This window comes from Ovis canadensis, chromosome 6, assembly GCF_042477335.2.
Source record: "Ovis canadensis isolate MfBH-ARS-UI-01 breed Bighorn chromosome 6, ARS-UI_OviCan_v2, whole genome shotgun sequence".
Classification (NCBI taxonomy): domain Eukaryota; kingdom Metazoa; phylum Chordata; class Mammalia; order Artiodactyla; family Bovidae; genus Ovis; species Ovis canadensis.
In genome coordinates, this window is record NC_091250.1 from 51,101,900 (window position 1) to 51,120,876 (window position 18,977).

The 18,977-nt window shown below is 38.5% G+C and overlaps 1 protein-coding gene across 2 annotated transcripts in view; it reads right to left on the reverse strand.

The window, feature by feature from the left end:
* The window catches only part of MMRN1 (multimerin 1), a 105,535-nt gene that overhangs the window by 68,887 nt on the left and 17,671 nt on the right, over positions 1-18,977 (reverse strand). For both annotated transcript variants that reach the window (XM_069593702.1, XM_069593703.1), the window contains exon 2: positions 14,286-15,122. In XM_069593702.1, coding sequence (XP_069449803.1) covers positions 14,286-14,875 — 590 coding nt within the window. In that variant the 5' untranslated portion in view covers positions 14,876-15,122. The remainder of the gene's footprint in view (positions 1-14,285; positions 15,123-18,977) is intronic.

Sequence of the window (18,977 nt, forward strand, 5' to 3'; positions counted from 1 at the left end):
GGCTGAATGATTATGGAGGGGACAGTATGAGGCAGGAAAAAAGTACCACTGTCACTATATAACCTGGATTTTGGGGGAAAAAACAGATGATAGAAAGATAGCTAGATATTGTTTGTGAGAGTAAATCAGCATCACCTGCAGTGATTGTTTAAAACTCTAAATAGTAAAACCATTTCTTGACTAAAATAGTGTAGTAGGCAAAAAAGCAGATCAGTAGATTGCTTATGGCCCAGCAATCTTTGATCCAGTGTAAATTGGGAGAACTATCAACAGCCAAAGAGTCCCTGGTGTGACTCATAATTAGGTTTATGCTACCAATGAAATAAGCTCATTAAGGGATATTAAATATGTAAATATAATTTTAAAACCGAATAATTTGAAAATATAAGTTTTAAAATAGAAAATTCAGCATGGTGAAATGGTGACAGGCAAGTTTAAAAGCAAAGTAATGATCCCAGACAAGCATTTTGCTTAAATCTAGAAATCCTTTGTACCTTTCCAGACTGATTATGGCAAACAGAGAGCAGTTTCTTTGAAGTGTTGAGCTTTCCGTGGGGTCCTAACCCTCCAAACAGCAGACTGCATTTGGGATTCTCTTTAAGGGTAATAACTTGCTTTTGTGCAGCAACATGTACTGGAAAAGGCTTGTATTGATCCTTTGGATTTTCCAAGTTAATAGGCAAAAGATTTGTTTGAGGGAAAAGCAGACATCTTTGGCTATTTGTGAACATGAGATGCACTTGCAGAACTTAATATTCTATTTTGATTCAGACAACTTGAAGTCTTGTGGTTAATGAACTAAGAAAAGCAATGTAAATAAACAGTCATTCTATTTTGAAACATTTTAGAAATCCAGTCTTCCAAGGAGCCAGTGAAAACACTAAATTAAAAAATCCATGAGTTGGTCACTTGCCGTTTGCTGTGCACACTGACCAAACCATGGCCCACACATATCCATTCTTATCCTGAGTCGAGAGTGGACTGAAGCAACAAAGGATTCATTTAAATAATGACCAGGACACATATTTTTCTTAAGAAATAGAAAACACCAATCTAAAAAGATTAATGTAATGTATTTATACTAGTCCTTAAAATTCCGATTAATAAATTGCTTGTCATCCTGTTCATAGAAGACAATGTTTAAAGGTTTATATTCACACCCTGTCATTTGAATTGACACAATACCATGAAAATACCAATTCCTGAGACTATACATTAGAAATCAAAGTCAACCAGCAAAATTCCCACCATAAACTAGCCAATGGTATGTAATTTTCTTTTGTAAATTGGATAAGATTTTGTACTTGGGGAGACTATGTATTTACAATAAATTTAATAATGTTACCTACCTCACAAATTGTCGTGAGATTAAGTGACTTAATATATTTAAAACAGTTGCTGCTGCTGCTAACGACTACATGCTTCAGAGAGTTCAATAGGATATTTTTATGAAGGGAATAGATACCTATATAGCTGTATATATGTATGTATAAATCACCCACTTTGTTTTTTGCCTCGTACGCTAGTAGAGATCGCTCCTTTTTCCTCTCTAATAACCTGATAAATTCATCTTAACCGTAAATGCTTATGTATATCAGGTCAATACAAAAGATTATTATTCTTGTGATTCAATGCATATGATGAAGCTTAGCTCTCAGAAGAAATATATTCCAGATGTCTCTATAATCCCAAGAAGACATGAACCTAAATACTTCCCAAATGTTATGTAATCTTTATAGGAATCTTTATTTTCATTGGGCTTCCCTTGTGGCTCAGCTGGTAAAGAATCTGTCTGCAATGCAGGAGACCTGGGTTCCATCCCTGTGTTGGGAAGACCCCTGGAGAAGGTAAAGACTACCCACTCCAGTATTCTGACCTAGAGAATTTCATAGACTGAATAGATTAGGATTTAGAGGTAGTGCACCAATTACAAAAGAGAAAGTAGTCCAAAGGAAATATACAATGTGAAAGAAATATTAACAGAGCTTGGAAGTATTTATATTTAGTGAAAAGATTCTTATTATGTAAATCAAGCACAAATAAAGCATTAGACATTTTATATTTAGTTTTGGCAGTTAGTCCAAAAGATAAGCCCATCTTGATAATAATCTCCTTAAGAAAATGACTATTTTCAAATTTTAAAAATTGTGGTTCATTTTATTTTAGTGTAATATAGCGGTGGCGGTGGCCAGTGCACTAAGCGCAGGGGGCAGGCGGTGGCCGAGAGCTATCCCACATCCGAGGTCAGGGCAGCGGCCTAGAATGCCACGCTGCGACGGTGCAGGAAAGGCTGAGAAGAGCTACCCCACGTCTGAGGCCAGGGGCGGCGGCCGAGAGGAGTCACCCCGCGACCGAGCAACCCCACGTCCAAGGAGTGGTGGCTGTGCGGGTGCAGGAGGGCCTACAGGAGCCATTCCATGTTGAAGGTCAGGAAGGGCGGCAGGAGGAGATACTCCTCATCCAAGGTACGGAGCAGCAGCTGTGCTTTGCTGGAGCAGCCATGAAGAGATACCCCATGCTCAAGGTAAGAGAAACCCAAGTAAGATGGTAGGTGTTACAAGAGGGCATCAGAGGGCAGACACACTGAAACCATATTCACAGAAAACTAGTCAGTCTAATCACACTAGGACCACAGCCTTGTCTAACTCAATGAAACTAAGCCGTGCCCGCAGGGCAACCCAAGACGGGCGGGTCATGGTGGAGAGGTCTGACAGAATGTGGTCCACTGGAGAAGGGAATGGCAAACCACTTCAGTATTCTTGCCTTGAGAACCCCATGAACAGTATGAAAAGGCAAAATGATAGGATACTGAAAGAGGAACTCCCCAGGACAGTAGGTGCCCAATATGCTACTGGAGGTCAGTGGAGAAATAACTCCAGAAAGAATGAAGGGATGGAGCCAAAGCAAAAACAATACCCAGCTGTGGATGTGACTAGTGATAGAAGCAAGGTCCAATGCCATAAAGAGTAATATTGCATAGGAATGTGGAATGTCAGGTCCATGACTCAAGGCAAATTGGAAGTGGTCAAACAGGAGATGGCAAGAGTGAACATCGACATTCTAGGAGTCAGCGAAATAAAATGGACTGGAATGGGTGAATTTAACTCAGATGACCATTTTATCTACTACTGCAGGCAGGAATCCCTCAGAAGAAATGGAGTAGCCATCATGGTCAACAAAAGAGTCCGAAATGCAGTTCTTGGATGCAATCTCAAAAACAACAGAATGATCTCTGTTCATTTCCAAGGCAAACCATTCAATATCATAGTAATCCAAGTCTATGCGCCAACCAGTAACGCTGAAGAAGCTGAAGTTGAATGGTTCTATGAAGACCTACCAGACCTTTTAGAACTAACACCCAAAAAAGATGTCCTTTTCATTATAGGGGACTGGAATGCAAAAGTAGGATGTCAAGAAACACCTGGAGTAACAGGCAAATTTTGGCTTGGAACGCGGAATGAAGCAGGGCAAAGACTAATAGAGTTTTGCCAAGAAAATGCTCTGGTCATAGCAAACACCCTCTTCCAACAACACAAGAGAAGACTATACACATGGACATCACCAGATGGTCAACACCTAAATCAGATTGTTATATTCTTTTCAGCCAAAGATGGAGAAGCTCTATACAGTCCACAAAAACAAGACCAGGAGCTGACTGTGGCTCAGATCATGAACTCCTTATTACCAAATTCAGACTTAAATTGAAGAAAGTAGGGAAAACCACTAGACCATTCAGGTATGACCTAAATCAAATCCCTTATGATTATACAACAGAAGTGAGAAATAGATTTAAGGGCCTAGATCTGATAGATAGAGTGCCTGATGAACTATGGAATGAGGTTCGTGACACTGTACAGGAGACAGGGATCAAGACCATCCCCATGGAAAAGAAATGCAAAAAAGCAAAATGGCTGTCTGGGGAGGCCTTACAAATAGCTGTGAAAAGAAGAGAGGCAAAAAGCAAAGGAGAAAAGGAAAGATATAAGCATCTGAATGCAGAGTTCCAGAGAACAGCAAGAAGAGAAAAGAAAGCCTTCTTCAGCAATCAGTGCAAAGAAATAGAGGAAAACAACAGAATGGGAAAGACTAGAGAGCTCTTCAAAAAAATTAGAGATATCAAGGGAACATTTCATGCAAAGATGGGCTTGATAAAGGACAGAAATGGTATGGACCTAACAGAAGCAGAAGATATTAAGAAAAGGTGGCAAGAATACACAGAAGAACTGTGCAAAAAAGATCTTCACGACCCAGATAATCATGATGGTGTGATCACTCGTCTAGAGCCAGACATCCTGGAATGCGAAGTCAAGTGGGCCTTAGAAAGCATCACTACGAACAAAACTAGTAGAGGTGATGGAATTCCAGTTGAGCTGTTTCAAATCCTGAAAGATGATGCTGTGAAAGTGCTGCACTCAATATGCCAGCAAGTTTGGAAAACTCAGCAGTGGCCACAGGACTGGAAAAGGTCAGTTTTCATTCCAATCCCAAAGAAAGGCAATGCCAAAGAATGCTCAAATACCGCACAATTGCTCTCATCTCACATGCTAGTAAAGTAATGCTCAAAATTCTCCAAGCCAGGCTTCAGCAATATGTGAACCGTGAACTTTCTGATGTTCAAGCTGGTTTTAGAAAAGGCAGAGGAACCAGAGATCAAATGGCCAACATCCTCTGGATCATGGAAAAAGCAAGAGAGTTCCAGAAAAACATCTATTTCTGCTTCATTGACTATGCCAAAGCCTTTGACTGTGTGGATCACAATAAACTGTGGAAAATTCTGAAAGAGATGGGAATACCAGACCACCTGACCTGCCTCTTGAGAAATCTGTATGCAGGCCAGGAAGCAGCAGTTAGAACTGGACATGGAACAACAGACTGGTTCCAAATAGGAAAAGGAGTATGTCAAAGCTGTATATTGTCACTCTGCTTATTTAACTTATATGCAGAGTACATCATGAGAAACGCTGGACTGGAAGAAACACAAGCTGGAATCAAGATTGCCAGGAGAAATATCAATAACCTGAGATATGCAGATGACACCACCCTTATGGCAGAAAGTGAAGAGGAACTAAAGAGCCTCTTGATGAAAGTAAAAGAGGAGAGTGAAAAAGTTGACTTAAAGCTCAACATTCAGAAAATGAAGATCATGACATCCGGTCCTATCACCACATGGGAAATAGATGGGGAAACAGTGTAAACAGTGTCAGACTTTGTTTTGGGGGGTTCCCAAATCACTGCAGATGGTGATTCCAGCCATGAAATTAAAAGACACTTACTCCTTAGAAGAAAAGTTATTAGCAGCCTAGATAGCATATTCAAAAGCAGAGACATTCCTTTGCTGAGTAAGGTTCGTCTGGTCAAAGCTATGGTTTTTCCAGTAGTCATGTATGAATGTGAGAGTTGGACTGTGAAGAAGGCTGAGTGCCAAAGAATTGATGCTTTTGAACTGTGGTGTTGGAGAAGACTCTTGAGAGTCCCTTGGACTGCAAGGAGATCCAACCAGTCCATTCTGAAGGAGATCAGCCCTGGGATTTCTTTGGAAGGAATGATGCTAAAGCTGAAATTCCAGTACTTTGGCCACCTCATGCGAAGAGTTGACTCATTGGAAAAGACTTTGATGCTGGGAGGGATTGGGGGCAGAAGAAGAAGGGGACAACAGAGGATGAGATGGCTGGATGGCATCACTGACTCGATGGATGTGAGTCTGAGTGAACTCCGGGAGTTGGTGATGGACAGGGAGGTTGGCGTGCTGCGATTCATGGGGTCGCAAAGAGTCGGACACGACTGAGCGACTGAACTGCACTGAATACCTTTATATAGCCCATCCATTTTCTAAAGTCCGTATAATATTTAAACTGCAATAGAAGTATTATAAAAGTTTTATAGAAGTATTTTATAAAATATTATAGAAGTTTTATAAAAGAATCATAGAAATATTTGAAACAGATTTTGAGAGGCAATCATGAAAATCTCAGATGATAGGAAATTTCTGATACTTGCATTTTCTGGTTAATTTAGGTTTTAAGAAAAATAAAAAAACCTTTTATATACCATCCTTCGCAATGAATGTCTTTTGTCAGGCACCACTGATTTGCCTTCCATGGTGGGCACAATGTAGTGAATATAATTGTGTTTTTAATGACATATGCTCAGAGTCACAAATTATTGTGTATATAATCATAATAATAATAATAACAGTAGTAATTTTCAGTGTAAAATTTTAGGAGAATGAGCTGAGGGTGCCCCCTGCCCAAGATATGCATGGAGTTTGCCTTTTGGACCAAACCTGTTTTTCAAGTGGTAAAGCCAATGATAGACTATTCTTAAGAGGTACATAACCTATGAATTTTTATAAGTAGCAATTATTAAAGGAACCTTAAACTTTTTTTCATACATTTGTTTTATTTTACCTCATTTTATGTTATTGTTGTTTTCCCCATCCTGTGACTTGAGTGTTTCAGGGATATTGTAAACTCTACTCCAGTAGGTGTCAGGCTTTCCCACTGTGCAAACTGCAGAGCCTCAGGAAAGGCAGGCTAATAGATGCTGTGATGCTTAATGCTATACTTAAACCAGTTGTTCCTGGAAACTGACTCTTTTAGCATCCCCCCCAAGTAACACATTTTTAAATTAACTTCATATTTAAGTAAACAAAGTATACAAACACTTCTCATCTCATCACCTGGATTATATAAGCACTCTTTAAAATCTGGCATGTATCATACAATGTGTATTTATATATTCAGCAGCAACTTAGTGAGTAAAAATATCAAAGAAAAGAAAATGATTAACAAGAAAAAATTGAGATGCGGAATATACTTTAGTATTTTCACTGGCAATAATGTAGTAGATACATTTATTTCTCAAGGACATAAATGGTGTGTTTCCTTTTAGATATTTACAGCATGAGAGAATAATCCCCTTGGATGCTGCTAGGCCTTTGATAAGAACTTTGCAAACTACACATGTTACAGACTGAATGTTTGTGTCCCCCTCCAATTCCATTTGTTGACATCCAGATGCCCATTATGATAGTATTGAGAGATGGGGGCTTTGGGAGTTATTAGGTGTAAGGTATTAGTGCCCCTATAACAGAAGCCCTAGAGAGATCCCTCATCCCTTCCACCATGTGGGGGTAAAATGAGAACTTAGAAACCTGAAAAAGAAGCCCTCATTGACCATGCTAGCAACCTGTTCCTGGGCTTCCAGCTTCCAGAACTGAGAAATAAATTTCTGTTGTTTATAAGCCACCCAGTCTTTCATTTTGTTATAATAGCCTGAATGGACTAAGATGTTATCTGAATTTAACTGACCAGATTTTTCACATCTAAAACCTCAGAATTTGCAGAATTAAGCAGAAAAATGCTTATTATGATAAACAATAGAATTAATTAGATGGTTAGTTTTTGTGATTTTAAACCATTAAATTTTAAAAATATATTTAAAATTTATATTTACAAGTGGTCTAATTAATAAAAGACTTGTCATATTTATTATTTTAGACATACTGTGCTATGCTTAGTCGCTCAGTTGTGTCTGACTCTTTGTGACCCTATGGGCAGCCCGTCAGTCTGCCCAGTCGATGGAGATTCTCCAGGCAAGAATACTGGGGTGGGTTGCCATGCCCTCCTCTAAGGGATCTTCCTAACCCAGGGATTGAACTCAGGTCTCCCGCGTTGCAGGCAGATTCTTTACTGACTGAGCCACCAGGAAAGCCCTTAGACATGCTAGAAATCATAATTTATTTAACTTGAGCCACCTGTTTGTACTTAAAGCAAGTTATATAGCTTTTAGAAAGAGTAAACAAATGAAATTCTAAAATAATCAAGTTTCCAGTAAACTCAGCAAATGAAGTATTCATCTTGTTTCATAGTCAACTTTTCCCTTCTGGCCTTTTCATTAACATTTTACAATATTTATGGCTATTCTCTATGCAAAATAAAATACAGTGGCAACAAGAGAGTGGGAAACTCAGGGCCAGCTCTGATTTCTGCCCTCTCTCCCTTTTCCTTTTCATTTAAAAAAAAAAAGAGAAAACCCCTCAATTGATTATCCATATTTTTATAGTTCTCATATTTTCCAAACTTATGTCTCTAGCCTTGATCTCTGCTTCAAACTCCAAATCCATCCAATAAGCTGTCATTCCACAGAATTGTATTTGGCTTTTTCTATGTGCATGGCACTTATGTTAGCAGTTGAAAAGAATAATAATTGAAAAGGGCAAGGTTCCTATTATCACAGGGTGTATTTTTGACATGAAAAAATATAAAATACATGAATGTCTATATTAATAAACCCAATAATTTCAAATAAATGCTTTAAAGAAAAAAGTAAAGGTGATAAGGATGGCAATTTGACATTGAGTTGTCAGAGAAGGTTTGCTTGAGAGAGGGACACCAATGCTAGAGTTGCATGAAGAAAAAGAATCCATCATTCAAAATACTGAAGTTAGAGCATTCTATCAAGAGCAAACAGGAAATTTCCTTGAGATAAATATTAACTTGATATGGTCAGTAACCAGAAGGAAGCCCACTGTGGCTGGAGAAAATGAAGTAGAGTGAACTTGGAGCATGGTGGAAATTTAGATCGTAAAGATGGGGGGTCATGAGCAAACCCAGTGTGCATAGTGAGGATTTAGAATTTTATTCTATAGGTAACGGAAAGCTACCAAGTGAATTTGAGCATGTGAGCAAAATACCAAGTTTCACCGATTTTTAAGACACATCTCTGAAATCAGGAATATGTTTTGAAATCAATGGTATCTTTTAGTCACTGTTGGTCAGACAGTAGGTATTATTACTGCTTTGCATTGGAGAAGGAAATGGCAACCCACTCCAGTGTTCTTACCTGGAGAATCCCAGGGACAGGGGAGCCTGGAAGGCTGCCGTCTATGGGGTCGCATAGAGTCGGGCACGACTGAAGCGACTTAGCAGCAACAGCAGCAGCAGAAATAGCTAAATCAGTTTTATTTATATTTTCATTTCAAGGGGCATAAGTGATATATAATAAAACTCTAAGAGATAAATCTAAAAACTTTAATGTCATGCTTTCTTATTAGTACATAAGATAATGCATCACAGTATATGAATTCTTACATTCAATGAAATTTATTAACCTGAGTTAAAAAGTTTAAATGCCTTGAAGTGAAGTGAAAGTCGCTCAGTTGTGTCGAAGTCTTTGTGACCCCATGGACTGTACAGTCTGTGGAATTCTCCAGACCAGAATACTGGAGTGGGTAGCCTTTCCCTTCTCCAGGAGATCTTCCCAACCCAGGGATGGAACCCAGGTTTCCCGCATTGTAGGCAGATTCTTTACCAGCTGAGCTATCAGGGGAGCCAATTTTTCAAAACCTCAGGTTATCTCCATTTTCACTTGCAATCCCTAGCCCTTTTCAGTGTTTTTCAGATGGCTACCACGGTTTCAGCGTCAAATCCAAACAGAAAATATCCAGGCACAGCATTATCCAATAGAACTTTCTGCAACAATGCAAATACTCTGTGTCTACACTGTCCCATATGGCAGCCACTAGCCCCAGGTGAACAGAGTGCTTGACCATGTAACTAGTGTGACTGAGGAACTGAGTTTTTAATTTCACTTAATTTTAATTAATTTAATTTTAAATAGACACCTGTGCTTAGTGGCTATCACAGTAGAGAGTGCATGTCTAGAAGAAGAGAAACCTCGAGTGTCAAGAGTGGGCAAGTTTTTCCCTGAGGTCCCCCTGTGGTTTTTCCCAGGTGTCTCTTTGGTCAAAAGCTGGTCACATGCCTACTTCTAAGTCAAACGTTGCCAAGGGAAACCATTTCCACAGTTGTGCTTAAAATTATCAGGATTCAGTGCGGGCACAGTGGCCCCGGCCCTGGCGGCACCTGGGTGGGAGCGGGTGGCCGGGCACAGAGGGACTCAGAGGAGCCGAGTTCTATGTCAAACACACAATGTTCTACACCAAATTTACTCAGTAAAAAAGTTTGAAAGATCTCACACGTGTGGAGGCAAGAGTGGAAATGTGGCCAAGGTGAGATATTGGTGGTGGATGATGGTGGTAAGAATGGGATGGTATGGTAAAGGTGGAGAGAGGCTAAGGGTTTGAAGGATGGTGGAGAGGACACTGAGACTTCTTAATTGATTATATAAAGGCCAGGGGAGAAAATGTAGAAGATACACCAAAGGTTTCCAGTTACAGAACTAGCCAGTCACTGAGATGAAGATCCAAGTACACATGTGCAGGCTTTGGGATTGTGAGAGAAGTTATTAGGTAGGCAGTTGATGGCTCTCGATATCTCATTTTGCCTACTATATTCTTAAGAACTTCATTCAGAATGGTGGTCACCATTTTGATTCCACAGCAGTATTTGTGATGCAGTCTTTTTTCCTCCCCATGCCCTCCTGGACTGCAGGTTCCATGAGGGCAGAGCAGGTGGGAGTTTGTTTTCACTGTTTTACTCTCAGCACAAGCACAATGCTGGGGACATATTGAAAGTTGAAAGTGTTAGTTGCTCAGTCACGTCTGACTCTTTGCTACCCCAGCAACTGTAGCCTGTATTAGTCCTCAGCAAATATTGGCTCACTGCATAGATACACTAATTCTAATTTTTCCTTTTTATCCTGCCTGTTTAAAAGTGCTTGGTCACTGACCAACCTCCGTTGTGCTAGACAGGAAACCACAACTTTGGTGGCGCCAGGAGTTCTGTGGTGCTAAGATGAGACAAAATACAAGATGAGACAAGAACATGCCAGAAAAATTCTACTGATGTAACTATTCCTTTTAAGTGGAATTACTATAAAATTCCAAGAGTAGTAGGGGAAAACCCCCAAAAGCTAAAGATGAGATTATCTCCAGTCAATCAGGTTTTCTTATACAGAAATAATAATTCTTTAGGAAGGATTTGTTTATATATTCACATATGGATCCATAAACTTTACATTCAGTTCATTAAATATTGTGTACTTATTATAAACCAAATACTTTACTAGCAATGAAAATATGTCCCTAAATGCAAGGAGATCAGATATATAATTATAATACACTACTGTAAGTGTGGCGAAAGAATTCAGAATATATGTACAGTCAGAGAGCCCACCTGACTGAGTCTGAGAAGGCTTCCTGGAGGTATTGTTATTAGGTATAAAAGAAGTAGGTAATAGGAAAATAAGACTATGCTAGCCAGAAGTACAAACAGGGACCAGAGATGGATTTAACAAAGTATACTGTGGACTAGAAAACTACACGTTTTAGTGGCCAGAAAGTGACAGAAGATGAGGCTGGGGAGATAGGCGAGAGCCAGGTCAAGGATGGTATTGTGTGACTGACTGGGTAACGAGTCTGGACTCTATTATGGAGCAAAGAATATGGAGCCACTGAAGCCTCAGAAGTGGGAAAATATACTAGCCACTTGTTTTTTCCAGTTAGGATAGTAGACTGTGTTCGCTGAGGGAGTATAATGTAGGGATAGAATGCTTTGTCTCTGAAGACAGTCAGCCTGGGTTTGCATTTTCGCCCTGCAATTTACTAGCTAAGTGACCCTGGTTAAGTTTCTTAACCTCTCCATAATGAAATAGTAAAAGAATCTTCTTCATAGAATTACAGCGATGTTTAAAGGATTGAAAATTATGTATTTTCATGTATACACACACACACATACACACACTCAGAATAGTACAGTACTAGGGAAAATACCATAAAGTGTTTGCTACTATTATTGTTTGTTAATCAAATGAAAATATGAAAGATCTCTTTTGACCTTGTTAAGGTTTCTTTCATCAGCACTGTGTCCATAAGAGATGGGCCTAAATTTTCTCTAAACCATTATCAATTGCATGGCTTAGTGAGTAAGAAGTCTGGGACTTAATGAAAAGTTTACCAAAAGGAAACCTCAGGACCTCCCTGGTGGTCCAGTGGTATATAACTCGGTGCTCCAATGCAGAGAGTTTGATCTCTGGTTGGGGAACTGAGATCCTGCATGCTGCATGGTTCAGCCAAAATGAAATAGAACCTCAGCTCTCCAGGACTTCAGGATGTAGACTTTCTAAGTTGTTGTTTTTCAGTCCTCCACTGTCTCCTGGAGTTTGTTCAAGACTCTCTAAGTACATGTGTGCTAAGGTGCTTCAATCATGTCTGACTGTGCAACCCTATGGACTGTACTCTGCCAGGCTCCTCTTTCCATGGGTTTCTCCAGGCAGGAATACTGGAGTGGGTTGCCTTTATCTTCTCCGGGGGGTTCTCCCAACCCAGGGATCAAACCTGCATCTCTTGCATCTCCTGCACTGGCAGGAGGGCCCTTTACCTCTAAAGCCACCTGGGGAGCCCCAGAAATAAGATTATTGTCATTGGGAAATCCAAGGGATGGAGTTCAGCTCAGCAGGTTATAACTTTAATGTCTTGTTTCTTCCTAACATATAGTGAATTTTTAAAAATCTGAGACATGTTGGTGCTTACTTTTTATAGAAAATATTCCTTGGAAGCAGGAATTATTTTAAAAATTCTCTATTTCCCCAGAGATCAGTACAATGTTAGGCACATAATAGGCAATATATAAAAATCATCAAATAAGTAGGTGTTCATAAGCTTTGACAGTGAGGTCTCTGGGTAAAACAATTAGCATGTATCTAGTATTCACCAAGTTATCAATTACTACTTCTAATTATGAAACAAATATATGCCATTTCTATATGCCATGTAAAACTTTAAAAAGTATTTTAACTAGAACTGTTTCATTTTTCTTTTGGTTGTATTTACTAGTCTATTGAAAAATCTTGACACACATCTCTAAAAAGTTCAAGTCATTTTCTATGAGTGCCTAAGGTTTCTCTACAACTTATTTAAAAAAATTAAATCATAGAATATTACAAAATATTAATAGAGATGATTTTATAAGTGACTGACTCTCAATAGTTTACATTTTAATATTATTTGATAGTCCATATTCTGTTGTTCATAAATGTGAGAAAGTTTAATTTATATCTGTTAAAATGTCTGTTATAGACAAAGTATATCCATCCCAAGTTAAACTTTTGTAATCTGTAGTGTTTATTTTATAGTACATTGGCATGTTCTCCATTCCAAGTTAATGTTTTTAGTTAAAATCACATTTACTTCCATATTTAAAAAATTCTATAACCTTTGAAATACAGTAAAAATGGAATTAAATAAATACAAATCTATTGGTTTATATTCCCAGTGTGTCCTCATCTTTATATCAAGAACATCTTTATATCATTAACACAATGCCTTTCATATAGCAGGTGTAAGTTGCTATTATTAACTTGAATTAGTTTATATAGTCAGGTGTTTAACTCAAGCTTCCAAGGCATTATTTGGTGTCTTGAAATTTTTATTATAAGCAAAAGATATTTGAAAGTTTAATTTCATAATGCTAAACATCTAGTATTCCAAACATAGAAATAATTTTGGACAATAAATGAATAGAACATTGACTTGCATTTCTCAGTGTTTTGTTCTTGTTTTTTGGGCCTTTTAAAAGTCTTCTTTAATGATACTGTTTTAAGCTTTGTTTTATTGTTTTGTTTCAACAATTCAAATTGAATTTTCTCTAATTTTAAATCAAAATCAATTTGAAAAATTGGCCTTTCTAATCAACACATTAATAATAATAGCATAACTCAGTATAACAGTACTAGTAAAATATGATTTGTTGAGCACCCATTCTGTGAGAAGTATGTGTCTAAGCACATTTCATTACTTTGAAACTTACATGATAACCCTGCAAAGTTGGTATTTTTATCTATATTTCCTATCTGTATTTTACAAATGAAGAAACTTACATTCAGGAACATCAATTGACTTGCTCAAGTCAAGGATCTAGACAGTACGGGAGCCAGGATTCTAATCCATCTATGCTTGGTGTGTTCTTGATAACTGTTTAATTTCCACAGCACCAGACTGTTTTAATTTTTAAATCTGTTCATACCTTATATTGACATTTTTTTCTTTCACCTTGTGGGTGTAATTCTGAGCACAAACAGCATATGCTTGACGTGAGTTAACTAACAAGTCACTGTAGGGTTACACTGTAGGGTTAGTGACCATCTCCAGTTAAAGTACCTCTATTTAGTAACTTGGACCACTTCAATTAAAACAAATTGTTGCATTTTGTTTGTTCAGCTTTTCCTTTTAAGATAAGGTAATGCTCAATTCCTTCATCTAACTGACATATGATCTGGTTTCCTCTTGAACATAAAATCCTTTCTGGAAATGAGACTGTTTAACTGTTAGCTTGCAATCTTATAAGCCATATCATTAGAAAGGGGGAAAAAAAGAATTTTCTTACTTTCCTCTAGTTGTTTCAAAACTTGATTTTTGTTTACTGGTTCTTTGGCTTCCAGGGTGGTCACCTCTGCTGAGATACGTTTCCCGCGGCGATCGATTTCCCACGCCTCCAACTGAGTTTGGAGAAATGCCTTGTTCATCCGTCTTTCTGGCAAAGCTCTGAAGAAATTTCAGGGTGGAGTTGGAAAGAATCACTGACTCTGCTTTAGGACTGAACTTGAGGGTAGATTCCGTCTGGAGGGCAAGAGTTCGTAACTTCAGCATCCCTTCTTCTGTCTTCTCTGTGGGTGTGAGAGTTTGTTTTCTCACACCCTCAGGAGATGCACTTGTCTCTGAGGCCAGTGGTATTGATTTCAGAAGACTGTCTTCAGAAGTGTTGGAATCAGGAGCTGTGGCCACCTCAGTTGATGTGATCTGGGGTGTTGGCAGCACCTGGAGACTTTGTCCTTTGTTTGGAGGAACTGAAGCAGAGGTCGCATTCTTCTGGGAATTCTCATCCTCAGTTGTAGTCCAAGCGTGCATAGGGCCATTAAGCCCAAAGCCTCCACTCCATAAACTAGAAAGCAGGATAAATAGCCTTGCTCCTTTCATTTCAGTAGTTTGAAGCTAGAAAGCTCAAGTACAATTGGGGGATAAAGTCCTTCTAGCCTTTCTGACAGCTGCTTCCACACTGAATCTGCTAAGAGAGAGGTTTGCCAATTTGAGATGTGAAGAGGAAACAGGTTTCTATGTATTGTAGTGGACTCAGGAAGTTTGATTTCCTGTTTCTGTAGGTTCTGTGTGATCTGTGACCTCTGGTAGGATGATCTGTGGAAGCAGTAAAGCGTGTCCGACGAAGCTGAGGGTAAACGGAAAAACACAGGCAATGATTATCAGGAAAACCCATGAAAGAAACCTTCCCAGGTCCACATATTTCATGTGTTGTTCAGTTTTGAAGAGGAATTTCATGGTGATAATGGAATTTTGTTTGGATGGGTTAAGTCAAATAGTTTACATTTTGTTCTACTATGCAAGGAAATTGAGAAAAAAAAAAATGTGATACTTCCTTTCAATGGTGCCACATCCAGAGAGCCACGTTTTGTTTAAGGACATATACGCATGCACACGCACAAATAAAAACTTGGTCTGCAGTGCCTCTGCCCTTTCACACAGCACAGGCTGAATTGTGAAAAAATAAAAACATATCCCTATTTTTCTATCTACACTTTAGCTGTAGCATTATTTGAAGTCAATCTCAATGATGATAATAAAAAAGAAAAGCATAAATTACTGAATTATGTGAGTATACAAGAAACTCGCTTTAAATTTTGCTCTCAAAATTCCTATTAGAACCAATTAATGGAATGAAGCATCAGAAATTTAATTCTTCTATTTTCTAATGCTTATCTTCTCATGGTTGAGACTGATTGGTATTTTACCACTAAAAAAGGATGAAGAAAGAGTGGACTCATATGGAAATAAAGTGGAATCATACATATTAGCTTTTTTTATTTTTACTGTAGTGACAAATGTATCAGCAGAAGAAAATAGGGAATTGCATTGATCAGAGACTTTTCAATGGTGGTTTTCCCAGTAGAGATGCTTCATGGGATTTATGATTTCACTGTTCCAACAAATGTCTGATTCTCAGGCTTCCATTAAGCTCTCTGAACTATAAAAAAATTTTCCATAGCATACCCTTTGGACATATAAGTAACAAACTAGAATAGTTCATCCATCCGTATGTTTCTACTCTCTTTCATTCATTCAGTAATAACCCAGATCACCAGTCAGCTTTAGTGAGGTGCTCTCTTAGATGCTGAGATTATGAAGCAAGAATATTCTTGGGTCTCAGTGTACTTGTGTTCTGTTATATATTACCTGAAGGCTAGATCTCTGTGTAATTAATCTTTTTGTCAACTTCAATGCCTGCTATTAAGTTCTTGTTAAATATTCAGTCTTGTAATGTTTTCTTTCAGAACCAAAAAACTGGAAACCTCATGACTATTTCGTTATATATTATTATAGATATATACATCCTTTATACATGGGGTTGCAAAGAGTCCAGGGGGTTACAAAGAGTCAGACACAACTGAGCGACTGAACAACAACAGATATACATTCTTGTCTCTAATCCTACATACAGGACACCAGGTTTTGAAAGAAGACCTAAATTTCCTCTGAACTACTAACTTTTTGGTCTTAATACATTTCCCCCCTTCATTTCTGTCATTCTCTTATACAAGCTATTGTTGACATTTAGATAAGATCGGGTGCATTCAGAGTGTTATGGCTGTAGACTGTTGTTGACATTCACAGAGTATATAACATGAGGTTATTTAAACTACTGACACACATTAGTCAGCAGCAACCCAACTGACTTTGATATGTAGTATCAAAAAACATCTGTTTCTCAGATATATCACAGAGAACTTTGCATTTGTAAAGGAGCAAATAGGTTCAGCGCAGACAATCCAGGCAGCAATTACTTACTAAAAAGAGTGATGAAATGCATAATTTTCACAACACAAGCATAGTTGTCAGTATTAAGAAAAAGACATTACAGCTTCTTTATCTGGAAAAGACACAAGCAACTATCTTTGACTTAGAACAGAATAGTGATTAGAAAGCTCTAAGTGAAGTATTTCTATTTAGTGTACAATTTTAAATCATTTTCTTAGATTTAGTAAAAGTAGATGAAGAGACCGTCCTGAAAGAAATAATCAGAATAATGACACACATACAATTTTTTTGTTTCTATGAATTGAAAAAAAAAAAACATTGGTCCTATTCAGGATAAATGAACTTGAGTGGTAAAGGGTCACACTCATTGGATCTATAAGAGATAACAAATGGCTCTCAAATGGTAATAAAAACTGAGCTGAGCTGAAGCAATTCATTTCTCCTCCTGTAACATATTGACCAATAATGATTTTTGTTACCCCTATCCTAGCTTACAAGTGACCTTGTGATCAGAAGGCTAAAGGTTCTGTATCTCATTATCAGTCCAATAAGCCATCTTCTGCTGTAACTCCCTAGAGAATCACCATCTCATCTGAGGGATTTAGATGTATGGATTAGTCCTTAATTGGAGACATAAAGTAAGTATCTATACTTAAGAAACTGTCAGAAGTCTAGCCTCAAATTCTGCTTTTTAAACTCATTAATATTCATCAACTAACAATTAAGAATAATAATATTCCTGGAATTAATGCCTAAATATTCAGCCATTCTTCTAATTACTACAAAAACTATCCCTGGATTAAACTATATTGTCAGAGTTTTTACACCTGGACCCAGTCATTTTGCTATACCCCTGTGGTTGCTAAATTGTTTAAGTTACATTGTTTTACTCTATTGCCAGTTTTGTTCATTGAGTAATTTATAAGAAGTGAAGTGAAGTTGCTCAGTCGTGTCAAACTCTTTGAGACCCCATGGACTATAGCCTACCAGGCTCCTCTGTCCATGGGATTTTCCAGGCAATAGTACTGGAGTGGATTGCCATTTCCTTCTCCAGGGGATCTTCCCGACCCAGGGATCGAACCCAGGTCTCCCACATTGTGGACAGATGCTTTACCATCTGAGCCACCAGGGAAGTGCTAATTTATAAGAAAGCAACTATAAAACTCATTATATTGTGTACTACAAATAGATCGGAGAAGGCAATGGCACCCCACTCAGTACGTTTGCCTGGAAAATCCCATGGACGGAGGAGCCTGGTAGGCTGCAGTCCATGCGGTCGCTGAGGGTCAGACACGACTGAGTGACTTCACTTTCACTTTTCACTTTCATGCATTGGAGTAGGAAATGGCAGCCCACTCCAGTGTTGTTGCCTGGAGAATCCCAGGGGCGGGGGAGCCTGGTAGGCTGCCGTCGATGGGGTTGCACAGAGTCGGACACGACTGATGCGACTTAGCAGCAGCAGCAACAAATAGATGGGGAAACAGTGGCAACAGTGTCAGACTTAATTTTTCTGGGCTCCAAAATCACTGTAGATGGTGATTGCAGCCATGAAATTAAAAGATGCTTACTCCTGGGAAGGAAAGTTATGACCAACCTAGACAGCATATTCAAAAGCAGAGACATTACTTTGCCAATAAGTCCGTTTGCTCAAACTCATGTCCATTGAGTCAGTGATATCATCCAGCCATCTCATCCTCTGTCGTCCCCTTCTCCTCCTGCCCCCAATCCCTCCCAGCATCAGAGTCTTTTCCAGTGAGTCAGTTCCTCGAATCAGGTGGCCAAAGTACTGGAGTTTCAGCTTCAGCATCAGTCCTTCCAATGAACATTCAGGACTGATTTCCTTTAGGATTGATGGGTTGATATCCTTGCATTCTAAGGGACTCTCAAGAGTCTTCTCTAACACCAGAGTTCAAAATAATCAATTCTTTGGCACCCAACTTTCTTTATAATCCAACTCTCACATCTATACATGACTCCTGGAAAAACCATAGCTTTGACTATACAGACCTTTGTCAGATTTGTAGATAGTGCTATGTATTATTTAAAAGCCGTTTTATGGCTGCAAGAGTTATTGTCCTCTATAAAATATTGGGAGCAGGGAATAGCTTCAACTAGATTAACAGGGTTTCTTGGCAGCATCTTTCTTTCTCACAAAGATATTCTTATCTTTAAAATAGTATAAAATTTTGAAAATAATACTTCACTATAGCCCTTCTCCATAAGTTGGAACTGTCATGCCAAATAAGTATTT